Source organism: Carassius gibelio, chromosome A6 (assembly GCF_023724105.1).
Source record: "Carassius gibelio isolate Cgi1373 ecotype wild population from Czech Republic chromosome A6, carGib1.2-hapl.c, whole genome shotgun sequence".
In the NCBI taxonomy this organism is placed as follows: Eukaryota; Metazoa; Chordata; class Actinopteri; order Cypriniformes; family Cyprinidae; genus Carassius; species Carassius gibelio.
The window spans coordinates 18,591,641-18,603,718 of NC_068376.1; the positions used below are offsets into that span (position 1 = coordinate 18,591,641).

Consider the following 12,078-nt stretch of genomic DNA (forward strand, 5'->3'; position numbering starts at 1 on the left):
TTTTATCCAAAGCGACTTACAAATGAGGACAATGGAAGCTATAAAAACAACAAAAGAGCAATGATATAGAAGTGCTATAACAAGTCTTAGTTAGGTTAACACAGTACACGTAGCATGGGATTTTAAATAATATAATAAATAAAAAGAAAACAGCTAGTGTTAGAGTTCCTTTTTTTATAATTGTATAATAAATGAAAGAAAATAGAATACAAAAAGATTAGAAAGGTAGTTAGATTTTTTTTAAATAATAGATTATTTCATATTTAATAAAGTTAACTCAGTTTTCATTGATTTAATTCTATTGTTATTGTTCTAAATGGTGTAAACTCTTTTCAACACATTTACTGTTTTTATTTAGAAACATCATAAATCAAAAGTGACTTGAGTCTCATAAACTGTATGTCCCCAGTGAATAGCAATGATAGCAATATAAAAGCCAGAACTTAGTCAAACATTAAACTAATTACAAAAAGTCACACCCTCGGACCAGTTCCGAGTAAATTCACACAATCATGTCAGCCGTATAAGACCGTAAATACAAAAATCAATAGTCTGAAAATAGACAAAGTTAACAGTAGTTGAGATGTATTAATACATGAATGAGGAAGTTAAGTTTTATATGTATTATATTCCTTCCAGAAACTTCCAGTTCAAGAAAAGAAGTCAGCTGACTATTCCAAGCCTGAGACAAAACTCTGCGAACGGGATAAGAATAGTGCAAGGTGAGTGCTGTATTGTTATTTTTACATTGCCTCGTAAGTTGTTTTAAAGAGTAAAAAGATCATACATAGGTTTAATGTGCTTACTGAATGTCACTCTGCACAGTTTTTTGTTGTTGTTGTTATGATTATCATGATACTCCTGGGCATGTTTAAAGCTAAATCAGACAGCTCTTCCCTTTGTAATTAAAGTTATACCAGTGCAAACAGTCCTGGCTACAACTCTGTCGGTGAAACTATTCTAGTGCTAATGGCTCTGATCTTGAACTTTTTGCATACAGAAATCCACAGCTGTGCCATCAGTCAGCCCTCGTTGTGTCAAAGACAAACAGTAGACCCTTTATAGTCCTTGCAGCCTTGGGATTTAGCCCAGCTGTGACAGCACTGCTATCCTCAGTGACTGGGCTTTCATTTCAACAAGATGGTTTTGAGGTGTAGGTATGTGAGTATGACATAGAAAGTGTCCTTTAAGTTTATTCTTAATAAGGCCAAAGAGTAAAATAGCAATCTAAATTAAATTTTTGCTCTTCCTACTTCTGTAAAAGAAGCTGTAAAATAAGTTTTTTTGTGTGTGTGTGATTTTGCCCTATTTCAATAATTTAAACTTTATAACTTTGCAAAGATAGAATTTTATTCAGGTTTTACTCTGCATGTGCATTTAATCTAGTTAGTATTGTATTCTATTCTGAAAGAACCGTGAATGGTAGCCCTGTACTCGTGCTGTGGAGAAACTTCAATGCTTAATCCAATTCATAATGCTGAAAATTCTGAATTTTAAAACCATCTGGATGAAGAATAGAAGGTTTGTTTGTATAATCTGTGCTTGAATAATGTATAAAACTAGCACAGAAAGAAAGTAGTGTTAATTTTGTGAAGCTAAAGTTTTACAGTTCTACTATTGAAAACTGGGCATAAAATGACCTCCAGTTACCTTGGCAAGTTTTGAAACCACGTATTTTCATGTCTAACTTGTGAAACATGTTAAACTGATCCTCACTTACTTTACCTCTCACTTCTTTCATTTATAATCTAGAACACACAAAATGAAAGGAACTGTGTCCTTTGAAGATGCAGTGTAAAGATAAGGGAGCGATGGCTGAGATGTTATTCCATTTACATGCAAACTGCGTGAGTGGGGCTCCAATAGTGTGATTCAGATCAAATTGAATATGTACTCTCAATGTTTGAGATGCAAATTAAAGTTTCAGTTTGTTTACATTAGCCGCGTTTCCACTGGCGAGCTTAAACCGGGCGCGTTTCCACTGTCACTTCCGGGGCTTGATCGTGCCTAATCGGGGCTTCCTCGGGGCCAACGGCCAGGGTTTTTTGGCCCGACGAAATCCTTGGGCCCAAGCGGGCCAGCTGGGGCTAGAGGAGGGGTTATGAACAAAGGCGGAGTTTCTCCGCGTCTGGAGAGCTCAGCGCTGCGGAAGTGCGGATCATTTCAGAAAGATAACAGCTTTAACACCGGTATTAAATACTTTTTAAAATAAGTTGAGCTCAAAACTCACTCTTTAGTTATCAGCAAGTGTTTGAAATAACTTGATCCGATGTGGATTATAATCACTAAACAAGGCAGAAATATTTATAAGCAATGTAAAAGACTATGCACGCTAAACATTAACGTTACCATAGTAAACATGGTAAATATGACAGCTTGGATAAATCAGACGTCAGCTTCTTATTCTCTATCACAATTGTGTATTTATGTAACATTTTATCGGTCGTCTCATTTCGTGAGTTTAGCTCCACGTTGCATATCATCAAAATATAACAATGATTATTGTTCGGGAGCTTTTATAAAAATAGAGAGTCTGTGCTGCGAATCATTTCAGAAAGATAACAGCTTTAACACCAGCATTAAATACTTTTTTTAAATCAGTTGAGCTCAAAACTCACTTTCAGTCAGCAGAGTCTTTGAAATAACTTGCTTTTATAAAAATAGAGATATTATCATTCATTCTAAATGTGACGGCTACTGTGGCTAATAAACAGAAACAGACTCGACTGAATAAGCAGGCTATTTTCATAATTGTGAAAATAAATAAAATATAAATAAGTGTATTTATGTGTGATTAATTTTGAGTCCTGATAAATTAAATAAATATGATCAATGTATCACTTATTCTATAGTTAAAACATCGATGCTTTTGAATTTGAATATATAACAAAGCATGCAAACAAACGGCCGCTTTTATCATCTTCGTTTTGTGATCGCGCATGTTCCAGTGACTTATTTGTTAGGTTTCTGATAACTTCTCTTTGTTGGTGAAATGATGAGGTTACATGACGTTGTTCTGAGAGGCGTGTAAAGGGCGTGTTTTAGTGACGTGCAGCAGAGCTTCAGGCTTCACTGTGGAAACCCTCTGCTATTCTGGCCTCTGTGCTACTGGCCTGAGGCTATGAGCCCCGCCCGGCCCGCTTTAAGCCCTGGCTCGCACTGGCCCGACAGTGGAAATGCGGCTACTGCCTCTAACTTGATTCTTTCTTTCAAAACAACAGCAACAAGATCATTTTCCAGTGTCTCAAACAGCTCCCAGTTGTGTGTGGGACATATGACCTACCTATTTATCTTCATTTATCTTAATACTTATAAAAATTTTTCATTTTTAACAAATTATCATCCTTGGCTTTCCTGGGTCATTATCTTCGACTTCTATGTGTAGACGTAAGGAGTGGCAAACTTGACTAAGCATGTTACCGCCAAACATCCATCATCTAAAGCCTTGTAAATTGCCCCCATGAAAGGTGTTGTCTTTATTCTTGCTTGTAATTAAGGTGCTGTGAAGAGCAACTATGAATTATACCATAGACCTGCATCTTCACTTCGTAGCGCTATGAGATTTCTTAGAAATAATTTTTTAAATGTCCAAGTCTTCCTGTCTCCCACTCAGTCATTTTACTTGCGTGCAAACGTGCACAACTCCAGTTATAAAAATCTAATGTCCTAGCTGAAAAGTCCTATCTGAAAAAATTCTTCACTTCAGTAAGTGATATTGACAGAGACTTCTAATTAGTGTTGCTTTCTTCAACGGAAATTATGATTAAATATCGCCGTCAACCAACCTTTATCACATGGTGAAAATGAGACGAGACGCAATGTAAATGCTGGTCATGTTACGATGAATATAATTAAATGCATAATGCAATATTTTTGGCAAATAAAAATTACAGAATAAAAGCAATGCTAAAATGTCTCTTCATTTTCACTGACCAAAACGAGACTAAATGTTTTGATGTTATTTTGTCTCATTTAGTCACCTTTAGTCACAGAGAAAGGGACCGATGTGTGTACTTCTAACATTTTTACAACTCTTGGCTTTTATAAGTACAGCTGGTGTGGACTAGATCTAGTTGGAAACATTTCAATTGAGCTACAAGCACTTTAGCCCCACCCAGGTGAGATTACATATGTTCAGGGCTACAGGAAGCACCTGTCGCGGAGATGAGAGCTCCCAATCATCAGAGGTGAGCGCTGCTTCTCATAGTCAAGTTTCATATTTAATGCAAGGATTGCGGTTTAGTTGTTTTATAGCTACTTTATATGGACAACAGCATGAGTACCTGAATTATGGACTTTATATGGACAGAAGCATGAGCAGTTTTGAAGTCTTTCTGGTGAAGTTGGAGTCATCCTGAGTGTAAGATTCAACGTAAGAGTTGTTTTCTTAGTTTTTAGTTACCATTAATGATACTTTTCAACGTTTTTACTTAATTGGTGAATGCAGGTCAGTGTTTGCATGTAAAATTCTTAGTAAACTATGAAAACTTGATGTTTGGTATGTCTTTCTATTAGACTTTTCTGAGACTGGTAGATGTTTTGTCATATGAACTTTATTAAACAAGGGAAGTTGGCAAGAGACTGATATTTGATTATAGGTTGGGTGTTGTGGACTAAGCTTATGTGGTATTATAGCGGAGATGTTCTGCATGCCAGTTCATGTTGAGATCAAATGCATGTGTTAGACACTATAGTATCAGAAAGAACCTGCATGCATGTATTCATTCTCTATATTTCTGCATCTGACATTTCCTTCATTCATTTTTCTGCACTTTACCTTTTGTCTTCCTTTTGAACACTACCCAAAGGTTTTAGGTCAGTAAATATATATTTGTAATATAGAAAATTACGTATTGAGCATAAGATACTTCGATTCAAATCATTTTTAAGAATCTTACAGACCACAAACATTTATCTGTAGTATAACCACTATCCATTTTACAGCTACTCACTACTTATTTGCTTTCTTTACTCTTCTGTAATCTCTTTATGTCTCTTTCTTTGGAGCACAGCCACTGGTTCTATACATCCATCAGGTAATTCAGTATCCTGTGTTTTTCTGTGCAGTTCAGTATAGTTAGTAGTTAGTTTTTAAATTGGTACAATTTATTTGGACATGTGTGGCCCTGGGTCACTGGGTCATATTTTGAGCAATAGCCAAAAAACATTGTATGGGTCAAAATTATTGTTTTTTTTTTTATGCCTGTTTCATGAAGATATTTTGTAAATTTCCTACCATAAATATATCAAATCTTAATTTTTTATTAGTAATATGCATTGCTAAGAACTTCATTTGTACGACTTTAAAGGAGATTTTCTCAATATTTAGATGTTTTGCACCCTCAGATTCCAGATTTTCAAATAGTTGTATCTAGGCCAAATCTTGTCTGACAGACCATACATCAATGGAAAGCTTATTAGTTCAGCTTACAGATGATGTATAAATCTCAATTTTTGAAAAATTGACACTTAAGACAGGCCAAATATTGACTATGGGAGCTAGCACTAAAATTATTGTAAAGTAGAATCTATCAGTTGACACATTTCTAATGTCGCATGGTATAAATATATACAATCACCCATCTCTAATAGACATCTGTAATAGGTGGCTGGCTCTCTAAGCCTGAAAAAGAAATACATTTTAATATCTCATTTAAGGTTACTTTCATAGGTGGTTGTATTATATATGTGAATTTTCTCTTTCCCAAGCCATTTGACAATAGCCTTCTTATTCCTCCCCGACCTCCATAAATCTGAGTAGACAAGGAAGAGTGTAAAACATAAACGGAAACAATCAAGATTAAGAAGGGAAAAGCGTTCTCTTTGCCAGTTGCTGCAGAGGAAAGATCATTCATTCTCCACAGCATGACAGGCTTGTGGGAACAGAAATATGCAGGGTATGACAGCCAGCCTGGGAGTTACCATGGAGAGATGGTGAAATGTGGGAGAAATGTCTGCCTGCCTGCCTATCGATTTATGCTGGAAACAGTGAGGCTTTGTGCACCAAAAAGGACGAAATAAATTCAGTCTGGGCCTTTGATAAATCTTCTTTGATTGCGTGCATTGCTAGGTTGAGAATTTTACTTCAAATTTTACTTAATTTCTCCTTGTGTTTTCTTAGGTTCCATGAAAAAGGATACAGCGAACTCGTATGCAAGGAGAAACCAGAAGAACCTCCTTTGGCTTTGACTGAAGACCTGGAAAAAAATACTTCAGATCCTCCATCCTGTCATCATAAAACTGCACTGCATTTCTCTGACCACAGCACTCGCAGTGAACCTGCGAGTTCCAGAAACAAGAACTCTGTTCTCTTGCCCCATCTGGAGAAGTACAAATGCCCTGAGGGCACACCACCTCCTCTTAGCAAATTTCAGGAGGTCCAGCCTGGATCCCAAGGAGGAGTCTTGGCCTCACTTTCTCCTATCAACAATCAAAGCTCCGCCCCGCTTTCAGCCTCTGTTCCCTGGAAGGGTTCAGAGCACAGCAAAGGGTCAACCAGGGAGGAGGAGCTACAAGAAGAGCTTGTGCCTCCTCCCTTTCCTCCTCCTCCCCCTCCAGCTGTCCTGCCCACTCAACATACCGCTGGCCTGACCCAGCCCAGCATGGAGGGGCAGCGTTCGCCCTCACCCCAGTTTGCTCCCCAGAGGCTGACTGACAAGCCCCCTGTCTCTGTCTCCATACAGGATGAAGCTCCTGGAAGGTAAGACTTTCTGTATTTAGAGTTAAATTCTGCCGTTCAGGAATTCCTTCAGGTCTGTGCTGGAATTCAGGGAGATTTCCACTGGCAAACCACAGCTGGGCTCCTTAAAACCATCACTGGAAACTCTCCCTACAGCCCAGTAATTTAATGACAGTGCTTCTCTGACTGTCTCTTTATTGTATTCATGCACATACAAGGGGTTTATTCATACGTGTCCTTACTGCAGATTGCCCATGTGTACTGCAGTTCTTTAGATCAGTCATAAAAGGGATACCTCCCCAGCCTTGACTGAAGTCTGTTGAAGAATATCATTTCTGGGGCTTTGTTTTACAGTTTGTAGCCATCAGAAGCCTGAAGAAAACCAAGGGTTTTAAACTGGACAGGAGGGTTTCAGAAAAATAGTTTGATTTTTAACCATATTCATGGATGTAGTCAGAGGAACTGACATTTTCCTATATGCAAAGCCTATTAGCCTGAAGTAAAAGATCAAGTTTCATGTTTTTCCACACAGATTATACCCATGAAAATTTTCCCCTGCCTTTATCGTGTTTATTCTTTTGCCTATTTTCCCCATTTTTCATATGTTCCATTTTTTTTTTTTTCATTCACCAGAATATTTATTTTCGTTTTTGTTGTTTTTTGTTTTACCAGGATGGATCGGGTTAAAGATGAGAACATGTCCGTGAAGAAAGTTCCCATTAAGATAGTTCACTTCGAGAGTGACACTGAAAAAGAAAGTCGACAATATCTCGACTTGTCCGCTGAGACCCCTGTCAGCTCTCAAGGACCTGGAGGAACTCCTCTTCAGAGTTTGGGGAACCCGGATCAGTCATACTCTCTGTTCTGTACTTACACCAGGCAAAAGGACCAGGGGTCTGGTCTTAGAGAAGCAGATATGGGTCCTCTGAAAGACCAGGGTCCGCAAACCAACATGAACCCAGAATCGTATTCGTTACATGGCCTGCAGACAATCCCTTTATCAGATCAAAGCAGCAACGGAGTGTCTTCACATCCCTCGCAGTCAGATGATGACAAAAAAACAAAGGAGCTGGCTAGAGACATAATGGACAAAGACAAGTCCCTAGTGGACATTTTAGACCAGAGTAAGATGAAGACCACCATGGATCTGATGGAGGGGATTTTCCCACAGGGAGAGCAGTTACTGGAGGAGGCCCAACAGCGCAGGAAAGCTGCACCTAAACCGCTCTCTCCTCGCAACTCTGTGGAGAAGTCAGTATTTCTTACTTGTAAACTTTCTGGATTCCTATTTCCTGCCCCAGTTTGCCAAATTTGTGTGTCATTATTTATTATGAGGATCGATCCTTAATTGCAAACCTGTTGAAAAGGAAGACAGATTGAACTTGGCTGTCTGATGTCCGGTTTATTATTATTTTTAATCAATAGGTCAGGGTTGCTATTGAGCCCTACCCATGTGGTTTTCATCAAGATTGAAGCAATTCATTTTAGAACTTTTCATTCAAGTTATCATTCATAAGCATGGTTTATTTTTCTTGTTGCAAATCTTGGGCGCTGACTCATCTAGCAATCAGGCAGACTTTGTGTAAATCTAAAGTCATTGAAACAGAATGGTAAAAATAATTATCCTTAAACTCTCCCCGTCTGCCATTGGTTGGGCAAACGGATGATCCCGCCTAAAACCCACATCACTGTTTTTGTTTGTTTGTTCGTTCTTAATAATGTCAAAAATAATTCTGTGGTGTTTGGATCAATTGCTTATATTATAATCAATTTATGTTTCTCATAAATGTCATCTGTGGGTTCTCAGGAAAGAGGAGGACAGCCTGATGGCAGCCACTACTTTAGTGACTAATTCAACCTACTACAGTACATCTGCACCCAAAGCAGAGCTGCTGAACAAGATGAAGGACATGCAGGAACAGAGTGTGGAGCACGACTCCGAGGAGGAGCTGGAGGAGGACAATGAAAGTGATCTTGCCAGCAGGAAGGTACTAACAAGCTGTAGCAACACATCAGTCAGATACCTCTTATTAGTCCGTTTTATCAGGTGACTTTGTCCATGTTTATCTTTCTCTTTGCAGCAAGAGTTGATTGACAGTCTCAGCAAGAAGTTGCAGGTGCTGAAGGAAGCTCAGGAGAGTCTACAGGAGGATGTGCAGGACAACAATGCTCTTGGGGAGGAAGTTGAGGCCATCGTACAGGGTGTCTGCAAGCCTAATGAACTTGAAAAGTTCCGGATGTTCGTTGGAGATCTTGATAAAGTGGTCAACCTTCTGCTGTCTCTGTCTGGACGCTTGGCCAGAGTAGAGAATGCCCTGAACAGCCTGGAGGAAGACGCTTCACTGGAGGAGAGGGTGAGACTGAAAAAGTGGGATTCGGGAAAGCCTTTGAGATTTGATGTTGTGGAGGATTGACGAAAACTTGATATTGATTGAAAACGTTCTTTTTCCTTCTGCAGCGTACACTGACAGAGAAGCGCAAACTTCTGATCCGTCAACATGAGGATGCCAAGGAGCTGAAGGAGAATCTTGACAGGAGAGAACGGGTGGTCTACGACATCCTGGCCAGCTACCTGTCAGAGGAGAATATGGCTGATTATGAGCACTTCGTGAAGATGAAATCCGCTCTTATTATAGAGCAACGAAAGCTCGAGGACAAGATCAAACTGGGGGAGGAGCAGCTCAAGTGTCTGATGGACAGTCTCCCAATGGACCAGAGGATAAGCAACTGAGGACTCAAAAGAAACCGTTCATGCAGTGATCCGCAGCAACTCTCTTGACGTCACACTAAATAACAGGGTTCCAAAGCAGTCCTAAATGTAGTCCATTTACTGCCAATGGAATTGCATTCTGGTCATATATTGAGTGCTCCTCATCTGCCACGGTAGACAGCATTTTGGCATGACTCATGAAGACCCTGAAAGTGCTGGGCACTTTTAGATCATGATTTGACCAAATCACCTGTCAGCTGATCTTATACTTTTTATGAGCTTTCAATGATACACGACCAGTAGAATTATATTGTCAATTAATAATACATTTTAACAGACGCTTTGAATTTTTTTCTCACATCTGTTTAAATAGGTCATGCCCTTTTTGCCCCTATGTGCTTTCAAAATTTGACCCTCTGTATGCCTCGCTCACTCACTGTGCTGTATCTTTTTAACCACTAGAGGGCAATGAACAACACCTCAATTGCCTGAATGCCAGTACAAACACTTTTGATTCAAACACACACTCAAATCCCGGTGGCATAAAGCTTTGCACATGTAAGCTATCTTTCTATTTACACCAGGAGGTTGTAATTAACTTCCGAAAATGACTTTTTGATGGTGCATTATTTCAAATGACGTGTCACTATCCTGGGTCATGTTAAAAATAAATCAATTATATTTTTAGTAATTTATTTTAGCCTTTTGAGTCTTTGTATATAACTAGAATCGGCTAGAATTGTACTCTTTCACTTTATTTTAGCCAAGCAAACTACCACTTTGGTCTGCGCGCTTTTTATAGATGTATTTCACCATACGATGCTTTGTTACATCAGAATTAGGATTGACTTAAGTTTTCTGCTGTTTAAAGAATCTAGACTTGCATAAACTCTATTTCACTAAAGATCCAGGGCTTTTCTATAAAATGCAAGCTGCCTTTTACTCCAATGTGTATGTGTCCTTTATTATTTCTTCTGTAGGATATTTGTGGTTTGATGTTTAATTTATGGAGTTAGAACAAATGAATATACTCGAGAGGAAAAAGGCATCATATACAACTTACATCTTACACAGCATGTAATATATTAAGCATTGACAATATTGCAGATAACTAATAAAAAGCAGCATCGTGTGTATTGCATTTGACATTATTCCTCTTACTTATTATATTTCACGGTCACAAGAAAGAAAAGACAGCATGTCTAACTTAATCGTAGCCAAAATATAACTGCTCAAATTCCACAAATATGTGATTTTTAGCTGCTTTACCAGTGACATTATTTTGGAGGCCTTTTAAAGCATGCAATGAATTCCTGTCTTGCATGCGACAGCTCAGCATGGTCACCATTACTATATACTGACTTTATGGCATGGATGCCGTGTGACACACATATTCATCGTTTCCAATAACACTGTAGAAATAGCACATCTTTAAATGTTAAACTTTAGATGGAGCTGGACGTTTCCACAATCCAGATCAAAGGAATTATCTTTTAGTGTTATTATAGTGGTGTGTTACTACAACATTATTTGTATCAGTAAACTATTTAAAATTGTATTATTTGATTCAGTCTTTTTATTTCTTGATTCTCTGAGCAATCATTGTTTTTATCTGAATAGCTCTGATCGCCTAATATTCAACAAAAGTAGCTCTGGCCTTTCAGAAAAGAGACTTTGACATGTAAAACTCGCTTGATAGCGGGTAGAGCAAAATAATACTATGGGATATGTGTGGAGCCTTTAAATTGGCAATATTCAAAGGGGTCATATGATGCAATTTTTGAGTTTTCCTTTTCTCTTTGGAGTTTTACAAGCTCTTGGTGCATAAAGAAGATCTGTATATTTGCGAAGACTGAAGTCTCAAACCCAAAGATATATTCTTCATAAAAGTTCAGACTCGTCCACGCTCTCCTAAAATGCCTCGTTCAAACATGCCCCCACATGTGTAAGTCATGATGTGGGAAGATTTGCATAACACTACCCAAATATTCACGCAAAGAAAGAAGGCATAACTTTGATTCTCACTGTTGCCGCCAGCGCTGTGTTTTGTTGTAAATGAGAAACTACTTTGTTTGGCTTTACAAAAGAGGACACAACCTTCCAGAACAGTTCAACCCAAATATTCAGATGTGTGCAGCACAATTTATGGAGGAATGTTTCCTGATCCTGGGAGAGAAGGCTACAATGCCGCATCTGCTGATTTACAGTCTGTAAGTACATTTACATAATGTAAAGAATTTGCCACTGATGATTCAAATGCCAGTTTTGAGCAGTGTAGAGTAACGCTTGTTGTTTGTGGTTTCTCTGATCAAAAATGCAGACAACCCCAAAGGTTGTTTTATGTTTACGCACCGCGATGCAACGCGTAAAAACACAGTGTAAATCATAGTCAGTAATTTTTTTCCCAACTGGATGCAACAAATGCCTCGTTTGTAATAGGTTTTATTGTTTTTGTCTTGTAGCGCCGGTGTTCTGTCCGGGACACACGTCACAATATGTTAAGGACTGTGACATAAAGTTCTGTCACACACATGAGGTATTCTGCCAATCATAAAACACCGGATAGCTGGCCCATCAGGGCATACCTGAGTTGCTGAGCTTTGTATTAATGATGTGTTTCAGAAAGTCTGGGCATAGAGGAGAAACAATAATGTACTGTATGTGGAAAATAATGTGTTTTTTGAACCTT

The 12,078-nt window shown here is 38.5% G+C and overlaps 1 protein-coding gene across 8 annotated transcripts in view; it reads left to right on the top strand.

Moving 5' to 3' along the window:
- The window catches only part of LOC128015602 (protein Shroom2), a 55,778-nt gene extending 45,238 nt beyond the window's left edge, over window positions 1–10,540 (top strand). For 7 of the 8 annotated variants that reach the window (XM_052599576.1, XM_052599577.1, XM_052599578.1 and 4 more), the window contains 6 exons: window positions 640–722; window positions 6,122–6,700; window positions 7,352–7,930; window positions 8,487–8,667; window positions 8,761–9,033; window positions 9,138–10,540. In XM_052599576.1, the coding sequence (XP_052455536.1) occupies window positions 640–722; window positions 6,122–6,700; window positions 7,352–7,930; window positions 8,487–8,667; window positions 8,761–9,033; window positions 9,138–9,410 (1,968 nt within the window). In that variant the 3' untranslated portion in view covers window positions 9,411–10,540. Of the gene's footprint in view, window positions 1–639; window positions 723–4,976; window positions 5,037–6,121; window positions 6,701–7,351; window positions 7,931–8,486; window positions 8,668–8,760; window positions 9,034–9,137 lie in introns of all 8 variants that reach the window. The other variant, XM_052599583.1, reaches the window with a different exon arrangement.
- Window positions 10,541–12,078: the final 1,538 nt, after the last annotated feature.